The sequence below is a fragment of the Schistocerca gregaria genome, chromosome 10 (genome assembly GCF_023897955.1).
Source record: "Schistocerca gregaria isolate iqSchGreg1 chromosome 10, iqSchGreg1.2, whole genome shotgun sequence".
Taxonomy (NCBI): Eukaryota; Metazoa; Arthropoda; class Insecta; order Orthoptera; family Acrididae; genus Schistocerca; species Schistocerca gregaria.
This window is the reverse complement of record NC_064929.1, coordinates 87,387,393-87,410,407: the sequence shown is the minus strand read 5'-3', so window position 1 is coordinate 87,410,407 and position 23,015 is coordinate 87,387,393. Positions and strand designations below refer to the sequence as shown.

At 45.9% G+C, this 23,015-nt stretch overlaps 1 protein-coding gene across 3 annotated transcripts in view; it reads left to right on the top strand.

The window, feature by feature from the left end:
* Positions 1–23,015, top strand: part of LOC126293706 (tyrosine-protein kinase Fer) — a 539,925-nt gene that overhangs the window by 366,021 nt on the left and 150,889 nt on the right. For all 3 annotated transcript variants that reach the window (XM_049987015.1, XM_049987014.1, XM_049987013.1), the window contains exon 3: positions 9,808–9,904. In XM_049987015.1, coding sequence (XP_049842972.1) covers positions 9,808–9,904 — 97 coding nt within the window. The remainder of the gene's footprint in view (positions 1–9,807; positions 9,905–23,015) is intronic.

Genomic DNA, 23,015 nt, shown 5'->3' with positions numbered 1-23,015 from the left:
GGATGGGTATATTACCCGTACTAACGGAATGTGGGAATCCCAGTAGCATATCCGTTGTTTCTGCAGTTTGCTCCCCCCTCCAGTTCCGTTCGTGGTGGCTCTTCTGTCTTCAGCTATGGCCAACTGAAAAGTATGGAAGTCACACGACACGAAAGCAGCGCATTTGCTGCATGAAATACGAAACTGCCAAGACGCCTAAGTGATGGTTTCATGCTTTCTGCGATATGATTAGCGCTCTCGCACCTCATCTGTGTTTATATGGACATACGTATAGAGTAGACATTCAAGATGATAAAATGTGTGGGTTTATTAGATTACAAAACACAAACTGTTTCACCGTTTTGAAACAGCGTACCGGAACATTACGTTGTACTGTTCCATTTGTGTGGAACCAGTTGCGTGTTTCAGTGTGCCCCTCTGTTAACAAGCAGGTGGGCTGTCGCCAGTGAGCCCGCCGAGGCCTCGTTCGGCCCCCCTGGCCGCTGCCCACACGGCCGGCTCGCTCGTTGCCCCAGTTGACCCCAGAGCTGTGGGGTCGCCGGCAGAGGCCGCCGGCTGCTCGCTCCTCAGTCTGCCTCACTGCGACGGCGTGTTGCGAGACGATCCTCCCCGTCAAACTACGAAAGTTAGCAGACACGTATTCCGCGTGCTAGAATAAAGAGCACTTCCAAACTGACGACAATCCGAGCATACGCATAAGGCACCGATAAATCGCTCGTGCGCAGAAGGGTGTACCGCCACAGAGCAACAGAAACGAGAAGCGCGACTCCCGTGTTAAAAGAGGGAAACACACACAGACAGCAGCGCCTCTAGTGGTATGGCCATGATCTAAAAAAGGATAAACGTTGTGGGTTCCATCCCTCCTACCTTATCTACGTTGTAGTGTTTTTTTTAATTATTTTTCTTATCTCAATTTTGTGGGAATGCTACGTAATTATTTTGGCTTGCATCATTATAAAATAATTCAAACACAACTATAGCACATTCCAATACAGCAGTGACGAACCTGTTATTCAGGAATATTTGTAGTCTAATTTAGCTACTACAAGTTGATTTAGCTTCACTTATTTACACTTATTATGTAGCGTATGGCTCATAACATCACAGTAAAAATTACAGAAACAACACGATTTAAAAAATCACATATGCATAAACAGAACAATAAACAATAGTTTCTATATAAGGACACCACCAATTTAAGGAAGGTAATGTTGCATTCGGTGCTTGAGTTGACATGCAACTCATTGCTCTAGAGTACTAGCATCAAGTGCATCAGTACGTAGCATCAACAGGTTAGTGTTCATCACGAACGTGGTTTTGCAGTCAGTCCAATGCTTACAAATGCAGAGTTTGGAGATGCCCATTTGATGTACGGAATAGCACGCGGCAATAGCCGGGGCGCGGTACGTTTGTATCGAGACAGATTTCCAGAACGAAGGTGTCCCGACAGGAAGACGTTCCAAGCAATTGATCGGCGTCTTAGGGAGCATGGAACATTCCAGCCTACGACTCGCGACTGGGGAAGACCTAGAACGACGAGGATACCTGCGATGGACTAGGCAATTCTTCGTGCAGTTGACGATAACCCTAATGTCAGCGTCAGAGAAGTTGCTGCTGTACAAGGTAACGTTGACCACGTCACTGTATGGAGAGTGCTAAGGGAGAACCAGTTGTTTCCGTACCGTGTACAGCGTGTGCAGGCACTATCAGCAGCTGATTGGCGTCCACGGGTACACTTCTGCGAATGGTTCATCCGACAATGTGTCAATCCTCATTTACGGATGAGGCTTCATTCCAACGTCACCAAATTGTGAATTTTCACAATCAACATGCTTGGGTAGCTCAGTGGGCGGACAGTCTGCCGCCGGCAGTGCTGCGAGGCCGTCACGCGCCAGAGCGCTGCGGTGTTTGTGTTTGTGTTTACTTCGGCCGCTGTAAGTGCCGTTTTCCATTCTAGACCACCATGGAGCACAACTACCGGAAGAAGACATTACGTTTCAACTTTTGTTCCGACTTCGCCCGACCCAAGGCCCTGGAGGTAGAACGATTTATTCGCGATGAAGTTAAAATACCACCGACGGAGCTAATTGGTATCCACTTGTCGATAGTTAGCAGTACCGTCTTCGTCAAAATGATCAACGATACGGCGTGCGACAAGGTGCTTCAAGAGGCAAAACGTGGACTGCGCTTCTGTCATTCCGACGACAACGTCGGAAACGTTACCGTCGGTCACGCAGGTCTCGGCACACGGACGATAAGGATCTTCGAACTGCCGTTCCAACTACCTGCAGACGTCGTCATCGAGGCGCTCCGTCCCTATGGCAACATGTTGCTGAACGATGGGTACAATTTCAAACCTATCCCGAGTTAAACGGCGTCAGACAGGTCCGCATCGACTTGCAGAAACACGTGCCTTCCTATCTACGCATCGGAGGCTGCCGAGCCATTATAATGTACCACAGCCAAGTCACCTACGGTCTGAATGCATTCGACGACGTGTCGCGCAGCTGCCGTTGTGGGAAGCGCCCGTCACGCCCACGATGACCGCCCCACCGGTCACTTACGCAGCGGCTCTTGCCTCGTCTACAGTTTCGTCCGGTCCCTCCGGCCGGCACGTCCCACCGTCCCGGTCACCTACGGCCGGTGAGGACGTCCCACCTGACCGCCTCGCCGCCGAACAGGCTGCCGCTCCGGACGCAGAGGAGACCAGTACTTCTTCACGACACCTGTTTGACAACTGCATTGACCCACCATCGCCTTGGAACCAGGCCGACCCTCCTCCTTGCCGCCGTCCGACACTGAGCAGCACGTGCGCAAACAACGCTCGCCACGTAGGCGCAAACGCCGCTGCCGTTCACCCGCGCGCTCTCAAAGCGTCGCCACGACGAGGACGGCACCCGACCGCACGACATTTCCACGCAGAGGCCGCCGGACAACTTTCACGATGAACAAGACGATTCGCAGGACGGCACCACCGTGGAGGTCGCCACGCACAATGTAACGATCGGTGCGCCGCTTGAGGCGCCTGTCTCCCCGCCGACAACTCCAGATCTCTCTCACCACGACGCAGTTCCCATGGACATTGGACGGACCCACGGCACAGGAGCATGGGCCGACGAGATGGAGGAAGATACGCCCCCTCCTCCGGATGAGTTGCCTCCAGCGGACAAGGCTGCCTGTTAAAAGCACTGCACGTGATGGGACGGGACTTCCTGTCGGTGCCCTCCTTTTGCTTCCCTCGGTGATGGTAGATGCGCGTCCACCACCACTGAAACAAACGTACCGGTTGGACACACTGAACATCAACACGATCGGCACCGCACCCGACCTGCAACTCCTATGTGACATGCTTCGGGCCTCTGACGTCGACGTCGCCCTTCTCCAGGAAGTACGCGTTGCCACACTACCACCAGTGTACGGCTACGACTCCTACACGTCCACATGTGATCAATCAGGGCGTGGAGGGGCTTTCTACATACGCGAAGGAATCCCCCTCGAGGACACGACAACCCTTCCCTGTGGAAGATGTTCAAATGTGTGTGAAACCTTATGGGACTTAACTGCTAATGTCATCAGTCCCTAATCTTACACACTACTTAACCTAAATTATCTTAAGGACAAACACACACACCCATGCCCGAGGGAGGGCTCGAACCTCCGCCGGGACTAGCCGTACGGTCCGTGACTGCAGCGCCTCAGACCGCTCGGCTAACCCCGCGCGGCCCTGTGGAAGGTGCATGGCTGTTACCATCTCCGACACGCGCGTCATCAATATCTACGCTCCGTCTGGCTCCTCGAACCGTCGGCAGCGGTCCACTTTCTTCGGACATGACCTGGCGCCCCTGTTTTCTGGACGCTATGATCGCCTTATTGTGGGAGGCGATTTCAACTGTGTCCTCCATCCGCAGGACCAAATGCCTGGTTATTCGCCATGCCCGGCGCTTCTCACCTTAATCGAAGATTTTCGTCTAGTGGACGTTTGGGAGAAAATTCATGGCAATACCCCCGGTTTTACCCATTATATAGCACATTCTGTACCGGTTTTATGTCTGTGCCCACCTTGGCAATAAGGTCGCCCAAGCTGAACGATGGCCCCTTGCATTTTCGTACCACTGCGCCGTCATTTGCTCCCTGGCTCTGCCACCTCAGTCAGTGTGGCGCAGCAGAGGTTACTGGAAGCTTAATACCTCCCTCCTTAATGATCCACACTGCCGACAATGTATTGCCACTACGTGGGTGTCTTGCGAAAGACGCCTTCCGCAGTACACATCCACGTTCCATTGGTGGCTCAAATGTACCAAACCTGCGATCAGAAAGGCCTTCATACAATGTGGCAAGGAAGCAGTAGCATGGCATCGAGACACCACAAATTTTTACTACGCCGTCCTCCGTGAGCTCGATGCACTCCCTCCATCACCTGATACCCATTGGGAACGACAACGTACCAAAGCTCGTCTCCTCTCTCTTCAACGTGCACGACGGCATGGTGTCGTGGTGCGTTCCCGACGACAAGACCTCCTCCACGACGAAACTCCATCCACAATCCATGCCGCATCCGACCACAGTCGTCGACGTCGACTCTTCGTCTCCCACATCACGACCTCCGATGGTGTTCACCACACAACACAGGCGACGGTGGTGTCTGCCTTTGCTGAACATTATCGCCAATTTTATGATGATGAACCGATGACGACGCCCATTCCTGAAGATCTCCGTCCTTCCCCTGACCGGACCCTCACCGTAGCGGAGTCATCCACGATGTCTGCAAACACCGCAGAAGAGGTGGTAGATGCGATCAACAAAGGGGCCAAGAACAAATCGCCCGGACCAGATGGTCTCCCAGTGGAGTTTTACCGGGCGTTCACCACGTTAATGCTTTCTCGCTGGACGGAAATGATTCAGGAACTCTTTACTCCGTCCTTCCCAATTCCACCTGAATTCGTCACTGGCATCCTTCTACCTGTGCCTAAACCGAAGGGAGGGCCTCATGTCTCCGCATATCGCCCCCTTACACTGCTGAATGCAGACTATAAAATCTATGCACGCCTCTTAGCACCGTCTTACCTACGGTCCTGTCACCGGAGCAGACTGCACGTGGTCGTGGGGCCACCTTACAAACAGCCCTAGGAGAATGCCGTGACCTCACCGCGCTGGCGCCGGTTTGTCGCCTTCGTGCAGCACTGGTATCCGTCGGTTTCACGAGTGCCTCTGATCGCGTTCGACGCCCATTACTCCTCATGGTGGCGACACGTATGGGGTTCCCATTACTTTTTGTCGATGCCATTCGCCGGTTACTGTTTCCCGCGGTCTGGATGGTACAAGTCAATGGGAGGCTTGTAGGACCGATCCCTATACGCCGCTCTGTACGTCAAGGATGCCCTATGTCTGGTTTACTGTATGCCATTGCACTTGAGCCCCTCATCACTGGACTTACCTCTAGACTGCAGGGCCTCACTTTGCGCTACTACACCTTTCACTGCAGGGCTTATGCGGACGATCTCCTCTTTCTCACCTGCTCCTCCCTGCTATGGTGCCGAACCCACTCCCAGTCAGTACCACCCTTCGTTACTTGGGTCACAGTGGCCCTGGCATACCGGCGGCTTTTGTAGTCCTTTTGGCATCATGTCCGCGGTCAAGTGCACCGTAACTCAAACCAGCTCCAACGTGTGTCCTATGTCGTTACTCCTTGGCCGCCGCATCCAATCAGCCTTTGGATATTTCGTGTCAGCAGGGGCACTTTTCAAAGTCCGCCACAACACTCTAACGTTGCCTCCTGCAAAAGGTGGCCTCGGACTCGTCAACGTGCGGGCACAGTCTTCTGCACTCTTTGTCCACTCTGTTGCGGCACTGGCAGCGCCCGGTCCCGTCCTTAACACGCAGTCTCTTAGATATCTTCCGACCAGCTTCTCTCGATACACCGATCAATGTGGCACCTATTTCTCCATTATTGTACCACGTCGCCAATTGTTTCATAGAACTCAGCTACGTTCGGGCCGATATTCCAGTCACCCGTCCTCCCCGTACTAAAGATTATTATCGTTTGTTTATGCTGTACAACCCTTGCGACCCCATGATGCTACAGCGCCCTGACATTAACTGGCGCACGGTTTGGGGGTGTGTGCATGCACCCTTTTTACCGTCGTCTGTGTCTGCACTCTGGTATGTTTTAGTTTATGGAAAGTTCCCGACTAACAGTAGACTTTATCGCATAGCACTGGCCACCTCCCCACTCTGCCCTGACTGTCAGCTCGAAGACACCGACGAGCACCGTCTTACGTGCCCCCTGAAACAAAACGTGCGGCTCCTCATCCAACGAATCGTGGCCTGTTACCTCCGTGCCCCGCCACCGACGGTAACCCCGGATTTCCTGTTGTTGCCCCAGACATTTCACTACCCTCTTGCTAAGCACCATACCCTCATCTGGTTCCGAGGACAGGGTTTAGAATACCTCTTTCAAAGTGGTCCGCGTACAGTCCTTGACTTCTGGTACAAAGTTGTGACCTCGCATAGCACCCTCACCCGAAAACCATCTTACCGACAAACTTTTGCCGGTTATCTCCACAGCGTCTTCCTTGACCCCCCTCAAAGCTGGGGTGTACCATGCATACCTGTCACATGATGCAGCACCCTTATACACGTTCCCATGCATTGAACAAAAATAAAAAAAAATATTAAAAAAGGAAGAAGACAGAATATGTTATATTTTGTTGTATTTAATGTTTTTCTTTTTAATTAATTAATTATTTTTTTAATTTTTTTGCTTAACTAACAGTCATTTGTATATGTTTAAATGCAATGGTACCTTGAAGAACTCTTGCATAGTGAATATATATGTGCTTTTAGTTTGTTAATGCAAATTATTTAAAAAAATTAAAAAAAAACAAATAAAAAAGAAAACAGGATATGTTATATTTTGCTGTATTTAATGTTATTCTAATAATTTGTTTACCTCATTCGTATATGTTTAACTGGTACCTTGAAGAACTGTTGCTAAAACAAAAACAAAAAGAACAAGTGGCAAGCGACGTGCGAAGCAAATCTTTAGTTCTAATTTAAAAAAAAAAAAAGTGGGTAGAGCACTTGCCCGCGAAAGCCAAAGGTCCCGAGTTCGAGTCTCGGTCCGGCACACAGTTTTAATCTCCCAGGAAGTTTCAAGAAGTTTATGGTTTATGGAACGAAGCAAATCTGAAGTTCTAAATGGTTCATATGGCTCCGGGCACTACGGGACTTAACTTCTGAGGTCATCAGTCCCCTAGAACTCAGATCTACTTAAACCTAACTAACCTAAGGACATCACACACATCCATGTCCGAGGCAGGATTCGAAGCTCCGACCGTAGCGGTAGTGCCGTTCCAGACTGTAGCGCCTAGAACCTCTCGGCCACAGCAGTCGGCCAAAGCTGAAGTTCACCGACGAGAATTCTCTTAGAGACTATATAAGTCAAGAAATTGAAAAGTTAGCAAAGTAAGTAAAGGTTCAATGACGTTTCGTATATGTAATATACCAATAAAAGGTCTTTCTTTTTTTTCAGGAATTCGTCAAAAACTGTTAATGCTGCTTTCTTGGAACATTTTTGTCCGTCGGTCTGTGTCCAACTGAACACTGTTTAGGGTTGGCATGTTTAGAAATGAAATGTTTGTAATCACGTGTAACAAAAACAGTTCAACGCACTTTATAAATAAAAGATAGTTTTATTAAAGTTTATAATCAACGTTTAAGACAAAAAGAAATTAATTTTCGCTGAACTACGGGGTAAACATCGCGCGAGAAGGGGGGTCCGACCAGATCTCGCCAAATCTCACGAGGAGTGGGGGGTCCGAATTTTCTAACATTCTGCGTGGTGTCTGTTTGCTCTATATCATGTCTCCCTACCACTTTCGCGCAACGACGCTCTGAGCGTGTTTTTTAGGGAATTGACCAGTTTGAACCTGGGACCTGTTGCTGGTAAGGAGACGCCAGACCACACACGACATGTAGAGTTCAGAAGAGTTCAGTGAGACTAGCGATGATATAACCAAATACAGGTACTAAATGATCTCAGCATCAGCTCCACTGCACTCCCTGTAAAAGAATCTTAATACTAACTAAATTTAGTGGAAGGGGTTCAAGGCTTTCCTATCTTTAGTTAGCTGGTAAAATAACGTCGAAAAAGCAGGTAAGTTTCCCATTGGAAATTTTATTCTACTCACAAAACATTGTTTATAAATTGCACTATTGATAGAAGGAAATATTTTAATGCAGGATGATAAAAACCAACTGCGTTCAACAAAAATGTGAACGAATATTCCCTTAATGGGTTTCCAAGTTCTATAATGGATCGAAGGATGACCTATGCCATATCGCATTTATAATCTAGGTTTAAGTTAAGTTTCATAAAAGTGAAAACTATCAGAAATGGTCTACAGTGACCCTCAATTATCTTTATTTACTTATCTAACTTGTCGGAAATTACGGTGGCTGATGTGGATTCTCAATAATTACGTAACAGAAAAATCATCGCGTTTCAAATTTAAACTTCTCGTAGCAAATGTGAATACCAACTCTCTCCTAACTTCTCCTTACTACAATTTACCGAAGTTGGTTTAAAGAAAAGGTATCTGGCTGTGTTTTCAACAGACCAATCAGGGTTTCAATGTTAACCTCAAGCTCCGCCTACAAAAATTCTGTCTATCCAATGAGAAACGTTATACTTTTCGTGGTGCGGCAATGTTTTTAACGTTTGCAACGTAACAGAGACGCGTATAGTCTCACGCTAAAACTTTCAGCTGGTGTGGTCCTTTTAGTGTTATCGTAAGATCTATACTGTTCTTCTGGAGGGCTCTATCTTTTAACATGGGCTGGAGGGTGGTCCTGGCGGTCGGCCGGTTACGGGGGTGTCCGTCCCTTATTGTAGGGCCTCCTAGCCTACACGAGTCTACTCTCGGTTTCTGTTCTCGTTTCTTCCCTCGGAACTGCGTCTGTTTCACGGTGGGAAGGTATGACATGCATTTAGGTGTTCTTGTGTTAGTGTGTGGTATTGCATTTGCTCACTCGTTGATCGTATTACTTTGGTTAATTTGATGTCAGGATTTATTCGGAGGTTTGTGACATACTGCCGGATTTGCTATCATGTCAGGGTTGTCATGGAAGGTGTTGTATTTGCCTGACACCTTACATTTTTAAAGAAAACAGCTCACGTAATTAATGTTCGACGGCTTTTGACTTGCTCATGTTTAGGCGAAGGTCTTTCTGGTCTTGGCTCGTGAGCCGTGGGACGAATTTGGCGGCAACACGATGCATTCCGAGACACCGTGTCAGAATATCGTGACACGATCCAACTGCGTCCTTACGAGGGTCACCTTTGACTTATGTCCAGCCATTTCTAAACCGTATGAATCACTCGTAACACCGAGTACGCCTTAAAACACTCATCACCGTAGGCTTGGTGCATCATTTGGTGTGTCTCTGTAGAGGTTTGCTCGAGTTCCACGCAAAATTTAATGCAGACGCGTTTGTCCTCTAACTCTGCCGTCTCGAAATTCTCGAACTGTGCCACACAACGTTCTACCCGACACAGCACTTCAGAATAACAGACACACGACAATAAAACCTGCATTAAACGCAGGCGTATGCAGCGATGCCAGTCGCATGTCGCTCCAACATCCAATTGGCGCGAAATTATGAAAGTTACAAAATGTTTTGAACAGAGCTCATAGTCCCAGCCGTACTGTACAAATCAAGGGTCGATTTAGTTTCGGACGCTTGATGCAGTTAAATTTCAGCAAATGGAGAAAGTACTGACACTCGTTTCGTGTCTGTGTGTTTCAGCTGATGGAGGAGGTTTCCCGCAAGAAGACGGAGTACCAGAAGTACCTGGAGCTGTACAAGCTGATGCGCTCCCGGTTTGAGGAGCACTACGTGAAAGGTAAGTGGACCGGACCCTGACGGGCGGGGCGAGGCGGAAATGTGTTCCCACTATGCAACTCATACGCGTTTCGCTTATTCGGGGAGCGTCTTCAGTGGCCTGTAATACAGGCTGTCCAGAAAAGGGCTCCCTGAATTCAAAATTAAATATCTCGAAAACAAAGGTCGATAGAGGAATGTAGTAAACGGTATGTTTATTGAGAAAGCTGTAAGAAATTTATACAGCAGTTTGAAATAATAGTTACAAAAGCTGCTAACAGATGGCGCTGTAATCGCCATACGTAATGCCTGGTACAAATAGTGATCCGAAGCCCAGAGCGTCAGTTCCGCTACTGAAACGCGAAAGGAGGTTAGCGTAGCGAAGGAAGAGATTAAAACCGTGTACTCCATTGAACAACGCGTTTTTCTGGTGCTAGAGTACCACAGGTTAGAAGAGAGTCCTACGGCAACGAGGGCAAGTTTTCAAGCACGATTTAATGTTCCAAAACGACGCGATGCGAAAACCATTCGTACGCTCTTCGCAAAATTTCAACGAACAAGCTGCGTAACCGATGATCTAGTGGGGCATGTTGGCCGCAAGCAAACCGCATTTACGCCTGAAAAATCGCCACAGTTTCTGGAATTATTCAGCGAAACCCAATGTCATCCGTCCGTAGAATTGCATCTGAGACTGGTTTGAAGCGTTCCAGCACGCAGAAAACACTGAGAAACAGCCTACACCTGTTTCCATTCAAAATTGAAACGCACCAGGCCATACCCGTACGAGCTGTGCTACAGAGGGTTGCCTTTGCTAATCAGATGCTCACAATGATTGATAGTGACGGATTTGATGTTGGCTGCATCTGGTTTACAGATGAAGCACACTTCCACCTGAATGGATACGTGAATAAGCAGAGCCGGCGATTTTGGAGTTCCGAAAAGCCACATTGGTGTGAAGCGAAACCCCTGCATTCTCCAGAGATACTGTTTTGGCTGCAGTATGCAGCAGAGGCATTATTGGCCCTTTTTTCATTCGAGGAACGGTCACTGGTGCACGTTGCATCGCAATTTTGGAACAATTTGTCGCCACACAGCAAGCGTTAGAGGATCGACCAGGTACTGAATGGTTTATGCAAGATGGAGCCCGACCACATCGGACCGAACAAGTGTTTCGCTTTCTTGAGGAATACTTCGAGCATCGTGTCATTGCTTTGGAATATCCCAAATTTACTGGTGCAGGCATGGATAGGCCTCCATATTCGCCGGATTTGACTCCCTGTGACTTTTTTTGTGGGGCACAGTGAAGGACATGGTCTACCCGAAGCATCCCGCCACGCTGGACGGACTCGAATCGGCGACCTCTGTGGCATGAGAATCCGTTTCGGTTGAGACACTGCGAAATGTGATGGCGAATTCCATTCTTCGTTTGCGCCACCTCTGCAGTGCCAATGGTGAACATTTTGAAAACATTGTGATGTGACTGTTTGCAAAGATTATTTTCATACGATTATTTCACTGATGTATGCTGATATGAGCTGTACAGCGTACAGCGCCATCTGTTAGCAGCTTTTGTAAATATTACTTCAAACTGCTGTATAAACTTCTTACAGCTTTCACAATAAACATACCGTTTACTGCATTCCTCTATCAATCTTTGTTTTCGAGATACTTAATTTTGAAGTCAATGAGTCCTTTTCAGGACACCCTGTGCATGTTTCTTTTTATGCACGCAATAAACGTATTATGTGGTAGATACAGTATGCTGCTATGTTACATTTTGTCGTGTTTTGCTCCAGTTTCTTTTAGGTGAGAATCAACTTTTGTAGCACGAAGTTCGTAACGCGAAATTATCGTTCGGTGTTACTTAACATTTCCAGCGCTGTTCATTCATGTGTGTCGTCCTGGAGATGTATACTCCTTAATTTCCAGGCTCCACTGAAGATGCTTGCCAAATAAAAGAAAAACGCGTATGGCAATAAACAAACTTCCTTCAATTTGCTGCATAGACGGAACATATCTCCGGAAAACAGAAAAAATGACGAAATGGAAATGTGTACATTCACCCCTGAAAACGAGGAGAATCTGGAGTGCCTGTTGGAGAAGTTGTAGCCCGCCAGCGGTTGGGGCGGCGTGGCGAGTCAGGAAAGTATATAAAATATAAATATATATATATCTAAAACAAACGCCGGAGTATCTTCGAAGAAGTGTGCTTGAATCCACGAATATACGAGGTCTGTTCTGAAACAAATCGGGCATCTCAAATTACGCTCCTACGGAGATATTTTAGTGATAGGCGGTTGGCAGCACGGTTTTGCGCTTTCCCTCCTCTACATCCACATCTTTTTTGGACTGTCGATATCTAGTTTACAGTGTGTAATAATGGTGGGCAGGAAATCGCGGGTCTGTTAGATATCATAGTGATTGAGAAGTCACAGATATCACAATCACAACTTTACAAAATCTAACTGCGATTTCAGTCACAGTTAGCAGTCGAAAGTAGCATTTCACATTCAACGCCGTGCGCGATCTGTTGTCCGAATTCCGTACTGCTTTCAGCGATTTCAGTGACACGTCGCGGCTTAAAGTCGCAAGTAGCAACTAATAAGCGCAGTTAACAGTGCCATCCTCCCCCCATGAACCATGGACCTTGCCGTTGGTGGGGAGGCTTGCTTGCCTCAGCGCTACAGATAGCCGTAGCGTAGGTGCAACCACAACGGAGGGGTATCTGTTGAGAGGCCAGACAAACGTGTGGTTCCTGAAGAGGGGCAGCAGCCTTTCCAGTAGCTGCAGGGGCAACAGTCTGGATGATTAACTGATCTGGCCTTGTAACCATTACCATAACGGCCTTGCTGTGCTGGTACTGCGAACGGCTGAAAGCAAGGGGAAACTACGGCCGTAATCTTTTCCGAGGGCATGCAGCTTTACTGTATGATTAAATGATGATGGCGTCCTCGTGGATAAGATATTCCGGAGTCCCCCATTCGGATCTCCGGGCGGGGACTACTCAAGAGGATGTCGTTATCAGGAGAAAGAAAACTGGCGTTCTACGGATCGGAGCGTGGAATGTCAGATCCCTTAATCGGGCAGGTAGGTTAGAAAATTTAAAAAGGGAAATGCATAGGTTAAAGTTAGATATAGTGGGAATTAGTGAAGTTCGGTGGCAGGAGGAACAAGACTTCTGGTCAGGTGACTACAGGGTTATAAACACAAAATCAAATAGGTGTAATGCAGGAGTAGGTTTAATAATGAATAGGAAAATAGGAATGCGGGTAAGCTACTACAAACAACATAGTGAACGCATTATTGTGGCCAAGATAGATACGAAGCCCACACCTACTACAGTAGTAAAAGTTTATATGCCAACAAGCTCTGCAGATGACGAAGAAATTGAAGAAATGTATGATCAAATAAAAGAAATTATTCAGATAGTGAAGGGAGTTGAAAATTTAATAGTCATTGGTGACTGGAATTCGGTAGTAGGGAAAGGGAGAGAAGGAAACGTAGTAGGTGAATATGGACTGGGGCAAAGAAATGAAAGAGGAAGCGGCCTGGTAGAATTTTGGACAGAGCACAACGTAATCATAGGTAACACTTCGTTCAGGAATCATAAAAGAAGGCTGTATACATGGAAGAACCCTGGAGATACTAAAAGGTATCAGACAGATTATATAATGGTAAGACCGAGATTTAGGAACCAGGTTTTAAATTGTAAGACATTTCCAGGGGCAGATGTGGACTCTGACCACAATCTATTGGTTATGAACTGTCGATTAAAACTGAAGAAACTGCAAACAGGTGGGAATTTAAGGAGATGGGACCTGGATAAACTGAAAGACCCAGAGGTTGTACAGAGTTTTAGGGAGAGCATAAGGGAACAATTGACAGGAATGGGGAAAGAAATACAGTAGAAGAAGAATGGGCAGCTTTGAGGGATGAAGTAATGAAGGCAGCCGAGGATCAAGTAGGTAAAAAGATGAGGGCTAGTAGGAATCCTTGGGTGACAGAAGAAATATTGAATTTAATTGATGAAAGGAGAAAATATAAAAATGCAGTAAACGAAGCAGGCAAAAAGGAATACAGACGTCTCAAAAATGAGATCGACAGGAAGTGCAAAATGCCTAAGCAGGGATGGCTAGAGGGCAAATGTAAGGATGTGGAGGCTTATCTCACTAGGGATAAGATAGATACTGCCTACAGGAAAATTAAAGAGACCTCTGGAGATCAGAGAACCACTTGTATGAACATCAAGAGCTCAGATGGAAACCCAGTTCTAAGCAAAGAAGAGAAAGCAGAAAGGTGGAAGGAGTATATAGAGGGTCTATACAAGGGCGATGTACTTGAGGACAATATTATGGAATTGGAAGACGATGTAGATGAAGATGAAATGGGAGATACGATACTGCGTGAAGAGTTTGACAGAGCACTGAAAGACCTGAGTCGAAACAAGGCCCCTGGAGTAGACAACATTACATTGGAACTACTGACAGTCTCGCGAGAGCCAGTCCTGACAAAACTCTACCATCTGGTAAGCAAGATGTATGTGAGAGGCGAAATACCCTCAGACTTCAAGAAGAATATAATAATTCCAATACCAAAGAAAGCAGGTGTTGACAGATGTGAAAATTACCGAACTATCAGTTTAATAAGTCACAGCTGCAAAATACTAACACTAATTCTTTACAGACGAATGGAAAAACTAGTAGTAGCCGACCTCGGGGAAGATCAGTTTGGATTCCGTAGAAATGTTGGACACGTGAGGCAATACTGACCCTACGACTTATCTCAGAAGAAAGATTAAGGAAAGGCAAACCTACCTTTGTAGCATTTGTAGACTTAGAGAAAGCTTTTGACAATGTTGACTGGAATACTCTCTTTCAGATTCTGAAGGTGGCAGGGGTAAAATACAGGGAGCGAAAGGCTATTTACAATTTGTACAGAAACCAGATGGCAGTTATAAGAGTCGAGGGGCATGAAAGGGAAGCAGTGGTTGGGAAGGGAGTGAGACAGGGCTGTAGTCTCTCCCAGATGTTATTGAATCTGTATATTGAGCAAGCAGTAAAGGAAACAAAAGAAAAATTTGGAGTAGGTATTAAGATCCATGGAGAGGAAATAAAAACTTTGAGTTCGCCGATGACATCGTAATTCTGTCAGAGACAGCAAAGGACTTGGAAGAGCAGTTGAACGGAATGGATAGTGTTTTGAAAGGAGGATATAAAATGAACATCAACAAAAGCAAAACGAGGATAATGGAATGGAGTCGAATTAAGTCGGGTGATGCTGAAGGAATTAGATTAGGAAATGAGACACTTAAAGTAGTAAAGGAGTTTTGCTATTTGGGGAGCAAAATAACTGATGACGGTCGAAGTAGAGAGGATATAAAATGTAGACTGGCAATGGCAAGGAAAGCGTTTCTGAAGAAGAGAAATTTGTTAACATCGAGTATAGATTTAAGTGTCAGGAAGTCGTTTCTGAAAGTATTTCAATGGAGTGTAGCCATGTATGGAAGTGAAACGGACGATAAATAGTTTGGGGAAGAAGAGAATAGAAGCTTTCGAATTGTGGTGCCACAGAAGAATGTTGAAGATTAGATGGGTAGGTCACATAAGTAATGAGGAGGTATTGAAAGGAATTGGGGAGTACAGAAGTTTGTGGCACAACTTGACTAGAAGAAGGGATCGGTTGGTACGACATGTTCTGAGACATAGAGGGATCACGAATTTAGTATTGGAGGACAGCGTGGGGGGTAAAAATCGTAGAGGGAGACCAAGGGATGAATACACTAAGCAGATTCAGAAGGATGTACGTTGCTGTAGGTACTGGGAGATGAAGAAGCTTGCACAGGATAGAGTAGCATGGAGAGCTGCAGCAAACCAGTCTCAGGACTGAAAACCACAACAACAATAAGAACAGTGCCATCTGCTGACCAAAGTTCGTACTACGCTCATCTCTGGGACACGCTATCGAGTCCCACTGCGATTTCCGTGACAAGTCATAACTAAGAGTCGCAAGTAGCAACTAAAAAGCGCAGTTAACAGTGCCATCTATTGATCAAAGTTCATACTACGCTCTTCGCTACCAAGCCAAACTGCGATTTCTGTGACAAATCGCAACTAAGAGTCACAAGTAGCAACTAAAAAGCGCAGTTAAGATTCTTTTTTTGTAGTGCCATCTGTTGACCGACATACGTACTTCGTTATGAGAGCCCTATGCCTTAAGAGATCGGTGTGCTGTGTGAGCATTTGAGGGGCTTATTTCAATAGTGGTACAAGTCCGTATTTGTTCATTTTGCGACAAATCACAGTTAAGAATAACAGATACTGAAAAGTAGCATTCACAGAAATCACTGATATCGGAAAATCGCAGTTTAGCCCATCACTAGTGTGTAAACGTTGTGATGGCAGATCTCTCCGTAGTCCTGAATCGGTAGAACTCGGTAAACGTCGGGAGGCTGCGGTAGGCACGCAGTTTCGCTGCTGCCAACATTACGTAGCTGACTGTGTTGTACAAGGTAGCCATTGTCGTCTGCTTCGTTATTGTTTTGCGCTGTACCGTTCTGCGTGTTTTTATTGTGCAGTTGTGCCAAACATTATGAAAATGAGTGAAGAGGCAGTTGCTGGCCCATCTCTGGAGTCGCCAACAACCCCTACCGGTAGAGCAGGAAACCATTATTACATAGCGATGCTCGCAAAATTATATTGCGTCTGATTGAATGCTGCGAAAGGGAAAAGGAGCAGAAAAAATTGCTTCACTCCATTTACAAATCTTCAGTGAGAGCCGCTATTTCGTCCGAATTACCTTATATTTAAAAAAAAGTGGTTCAAATGGCTCTGAGCACTATGGGACTTAACTTCTGAGGTCATCAGTCCCCTAGAACTTAGAACTACTTAAACCTAAGTAACCTAAGGACATCACACACACCCATGCCCGAGGCAGCAGCAGTCGCACGGTTCCTGACTGAGCGCCTTATATTTCATTTTTCCTTGCTTCCGTATTGCTTTGTATGAAAACACCACTGGTTACTGTATTATTTCGACACACATTCATATTACAGTACATTTCCAAATTAAAAAAAAAATACATGCATTGCAGAAGGCATTTTCTTATAAATCTTTCTCTCCCGTTTAACGTATGAAAAGAAGTGGAGAATTGGAAGTAATGATCGATGATTTCAACCAGCGTGATCATTCGCGACACGATAGCGGAATTTTTTTGAGTGCGGAAGTTTGTGCCGAGCCTGCGAACACTGCTGCCAGTTTTGCACGACAAAATCGGCTGGAAGTGGAGTATTGCCTCGCTGAGAAAAGTACTTTTGGCTATGGGATTCATATGGCGTAAGGTGGGAAACAAGAGGAATGTGTTTTTAGAACGTCCAGGCATTGTGCACCGGCGATCTCGTTTCATGGTTTGTGAGCGCATAGTAGACAAACATACATACATACATTCATTTTTATATATACAGGCTGTTACAAAAAGATACGGCCAAACTTTCAGGAAACATTCCTCACACACAAAGAAAGAAAATATATTATGTGGACATGTGTCCGGAAACGCTTACTTTCCATGTTAGAGCTCATTTTATTACTTCTCTTCAAATCACATTAATCGTGTATGGAAACACACAGAAACAGAACGTACCAGCGTGACTTAAAACACTTTATTACAGGAAATGTTCAAAATGTCCTCCGTCAGCGAGGATATGTGCATCCACCCTCCATCGCACGGAATCCCTGATGTGCTGATGCAGCCCTGGAGAATGGCGTATTGTATCACAGCCGTTCACAATACGAGCACGAAAAATCTCTACATTTAGTACCGGGGTTGCGTAGACAAGAGCTTTCAAATGCCCCCACAAATGAAAGTCAACAGGGTTGAGGTCAGGAGCGCGTGGAGGCCTTGGAATTGGTTCGCCTCTACCAATCCATCGGTCACCGAATCTGTTGTTGAGAAGCGTACGAACACTTTGACTGAAATGTGCAGGAGCTCCATCGTGCACGAACCACAGGTTGTCTCGTACTTGTAAAGGCACAGAGGCACATGTTCTAGCAGCACTGGTAGAGTATCCCGTATGAAATCATGATAACGTGCTCCATTGAGCGTAGATGGAAGAAACTAAAATGAGCTCTAACATGGAAATTAAGCGTTTCCGGACACATGTGCACATAACATCTTTTCTTTATTTGTGTGTGAGGAATGTTTCCTGAAAGTTTGGCCGTAACTTTTTGTAACACCCTGTATAGATTTTAATGTACATGACGATTTCAGTTTCGTTTACGAACAACATTTAAAGCGAGTTTTACTTCCAAGCCTTTCGTCTGCTTTCGTGTAAGCATGACGAGCAATTTGTAGTGCCAGTACTGCAACTGGTAGGTGTGTATCGCCCCCCCCCCCCCCCCCACCACCACCACCAACGGCTCATCACTCCTCGCCAGCCAATGCTTGCTTCCTCCTCTCCCCGCACTCCCCACACACAACTCTGCCGTCTGACAGTTAACACACTGTACTTTTCGTGATATTGCTATTGTTATTTGAGTGCAGAGTGTTTAAGTGTTAGTAGTAGTTTCTGAAATGGTTCAAATGGCTCTGAGCACTATGGGACTTAACATCTGTCGTCATCAGTCCCCTACAACTTAGAACTACTTAAACCTAACTAACCTAAGTACATCACACACATCCATGCCCGAGGCAGGATTCGAACCTGCGACTGTAGAGGTTACGCGGTTCCAGACTGAAGCGCCTAGAACAGCACGGCCACACCGACCGGCTAGCTTCTGAAATAAACGAGTCTCTGGAGCAAAGATGCAACGTAAAATTTTGCGTTAAACTGAGGAAAAAGTTTGCACAAACGATTCAACTTTTTAAAGAAAGGTACATAGACGAGGAGGCTCTGGGTGTTATGGGTGGTTTTCACTATTTAAAAGTGGTCGCCAGTGAGTTGAAGGTGATGAAGAACCATTCAGCTGGTGACGCACACATCAACAATCGGGTGCGTGCTAATCGCAGTATGGGTTTGCACTCAACTGGGCCATTCCCTAAAATTTTGCCGCTAAAGTAGAAGATGCGTCTGTTGTCTGTGGTCTTCAGTCCTGAGACTGGTTTGATGCAGCTCTCCAAGCTACTCTATCCTGTGCAAGCCTCTTCATCTCCCAGTACTTACTGCAACCTACATCCTTCTGAATCTGCTTACTGTATTCATCTCTTGGTCTCCCTCTACGATTTTTACGCTCCACGCTGCCCTCCAATACTAAATTGGTGATACCTCGATGTCTCACAACATGTCCTACCAACCCATCCCTTCTTCTAGCCAAGTTGTGCCACAAACTTCTCTTCACCCCAATTCTATTCAATACCTCCTCATTCGTTATGTGATCCACCCATCTAATCTTCAGCATTCTTCTGTAGCACCACGTTCCGAAGGCTTCTATTCTCTTCTTGCCTAACTATTTATCGTCCATGTTTCACTTCCATACATGGCCACACTCCACACAAATACTTTCAGAAATGACTTCCTGACACTTAAATCTATACTCGATGTTAACAAATTTCTCTTCTTCAGAAACGCTTTCCTTGCCATTGCCAGTCTACATTTTATATCCTCTCTACTTCGACCATCGTCAGTTATTTTGCTCCCCAAGTAGCAAAACTCCTTTACTACTTTATGTGTCTCATTTACTAATATAATTCCCTCAGCATCACCCGATTTAATTCGACTACATTCCATTATATTCGTTTTGCTTTTGTTGATATTCATCTATTTTCTTCTCCATGGATTTTAATACCTACTCGAAATTTTTCTTTTGTTTCCTTCACTGCTTCCTCAATACAGATTGAATAACATTGAGGAGAGGCTACAACCCTGTCTCACTCCCTTCCCAACCACTGCTTCCCTTCCATACCCTTTGACACTTATAAATGCCATCTGGTTTCTGTACAACTTGTAAATAGCCTTTCGCTCCCTGTATTTTACCCCTGCCACCTTCAGAATCTGAAAGAAAGTATTCCAGTCAACATTGTCAAAAGCTTTGTCTAAGTCTACAAATGCTAGAAACGTAGGTTTGCCTTTCCTTAATCTTTCTTCTAAGATAAGTCGTAAGGTTAGTATTGCCTCACGTGTTCCAACATTTCTACGGAAACCAAACTGATCTTCCCCGAGGACCGCATCTACCAGTTTTTCCATTCGTCTGTAAAGATTTCGCGTTAGTATTTTGCAGCTGTGGCTTATTAAACTAATTGTTCAGTAATTTTCACATCTGTCGACACCTGATTTCTTTGGGATTGGAATTATTATATTCTTTTTGAAGTCTGAGGGTATTTCGCCTGTCACATGCATCTTGCTCACCAGATGGTAGAGTTTTGTCAGGACTGGCTCTCCCAAGGCTATCAAGAGTTCTAATGGAGTGTTGTATACTCCTGGGGCCTTGTTTCGACTCAGGTCTTTCAGTGCTCTGTCAAAGTCTTCACGCAGTATCATATCTCCCATTTCATCTTCATCTACATCCTCTTCCATTTCCATAATATTGTCCTCAAGTACATCGCCCTTGTATAGACCCGCTATATACTCCTTCTACCTTTCTGCTTTTCCTTCTTTGCTTTCAACTGGGTTTTCCATCTGAGCCCTTGATATTCATGCAAGTGGTTCTCTTATCTCCAAAGGTCTCTTTAATTTTACGGCAGGGTATCTATCTTATCCCTGGTGAGCTAGGCCTCTACATCCTTACATTTGCCCTCTAGCCATCCCTGCTTATTCATTTTGCACTCCCTGTCTATCTGATTTTGAGAAGTCTGTATTCCTTTTTGCCTGCTTCATTTACTGCACGTTTTATATTTTCTCCTTTCATCAATTAAGTTCAACATTTGTTCTGTTATCCAAGGATTTCTACTAGCCCTCCTCTTTTTACCTACTTTATTCTCTGCTGCCTTCACTGTTTCATCCCTCAAAGCTGCCCATTCTTCTTCTACTGTATTTCTTTCCCCATTCCTGTCAATTGTTCCCTTATGCTCTCTCTGAAAAGATGCGTCTGCTGGCAACAAAACTTGTTCCTCGTTTGATGACAGAACAACAGAAAGAAAATCGTCTGAACGTCCGCGGGGAACTGATCCAACAAGCCAGTGGCGATGAAACATTCGTGCAAAGGATGGACGCTGACGGGATCCAACAACTGAGGTGGCTGTTGCGACGTCGACGAGGGCGCCGCGCCTACCTGCCGTCACCGATTTCGTGTGCTAGGTCTGTTGCAAAATATCGATATATCTCCAAAAATGTCGATATAAAACAGCGACACGTTTATCCGAGTATATCGATATACAGGGTGTTATAAAAAGGTACAGCCAAACTTTCAGGAAACATTCCTCACACACAAATAAAGAAAAGATGTTATGTGGACATGTGTCCGGAAACGGTTAATTTCCATGTTAGAGCTCATTTTAGTTTCGTCAGTATGTACTGTACTTCCTCGACTCACCGCCAGTTGGCCCAATTGAAGGAAGGTAATGTTGACTTCTGTGCTTGTGTTGACATGCGACTCATTGCTCTACAGTACTAGCATCGAGCACATCAGTACGTAGCATCAACAGGTCAGTGTTCATCACGAACGTGGTTTTGCAGTCAGTGCAATGTTTACAAATACGGAGTTGGCAGATGCCCATCGGATGTACGGATTAGCACGAGTACGTTTGTATTGAGACAGATTTCCAGAACGAAGGTGTCCCGACAGAAAGACGTTCGAAGCAATTGATCTGCGTCTTAGGGAGCACGGAACATTCCAGCCTATGACTCGCGACTGGGGAAGAGCTAGAACGACGAGGACACCTGCAATGGACGAGGCAATTCTTCGTGCAGTTGACGATAACCCTAATGTCAGCGTCAGAGAAGTTGCTGCTGTACAAGGTAACGTTGACCACGTCACTGTATGGAGAGTGCTACGGGAGAACCAGTTGTTTCCGTACCGTGTACAGCGTGTGCAGGCACTATCAGCAGCTGATTGGCCTCCACGGGTACACTTCTGCGAATGGTTCATCCGAAAAAGTGTCAATCCTCATTTCACTGCAAATGTTCTCTTTACGGATGAGGCTTCATTCCAACGTGATGAAATTGTAAATTTTCACAATCGACATGTGTGGGGTGACGATAATCCGTTTGGATACGCATTGTTGGTGACGTCTCGATTGGGTCCCACGTTCTTCCACCTACGCTCAATGGAGCACGATATCACGATTTCATACGAGATACTCTACCTGTGCTGCTAGAACATGTGCGTTTACAAGTACAACACATGGGGTTTATGCACGATGGAGCTCCTGCACATTTCAGTCGAAGTGTTCGCACGCTTCTCAACAACTGATTCGGTGAACGATGGATTGGTAGAGGCGGACCAACTCCGTGGCCTCCACGCTCTCCTGACCTCAACCCTCTTAACTTTCATTTATGGGGACATTTGAAAGCTCTAGTCTACGCAACCCCGGTACCAAATGTAGAGACTCTTCGTGTTCGTATTGTGGACGGCTGTGATACAATACGCCATTCTCCAAGGCTGCATCAGCGCATCAGGGATTCCGTGCGATGGAGGGTGGATGCGTGTATCCTCGCTAACGGAGGACATTTTGAACATTTCCTGTGACAAAGTGTTTTATGTCACGCTGGTACGTTCGGTTGCGGTGTGTTTGCATTCCATGATCAATGTGGTTTGAAGAGAAGTAATAAAATGAGCTCTAACATGGAAAGTAAGCGTTTCCGGACACATGTCCACATAACATATTTTCTTTCTTTGTGTGTGAGGAATGTTTCTTGAAAGTTTGGCCTACCTTTTTGTAACACCCTGTATATATATACGACGCAGCACACAGGATAAGCAGTACGCTGATGCTGTGTAGATAAAAGACGACTTGGTCAAAATGTACAGTTGGTGTAATGTAGTGTGGATAAATGTCTGTAACAAAAAGGAAGATGCATAGACAGAACCAGACAACATAGAGGGAGAACCAGACGTCAAATAGGGGAACCAGGCAGCAACATAATAAGAAGATAGAGCTGGATAACAAAGAGAAATGAAATGATCGTGTGGATTGTTGGCCGGGAGGCACCATCCAGAGTAGTTTGGCGTCCGGTGACGCTACATTGGGCGACATGTGTGTCGGTT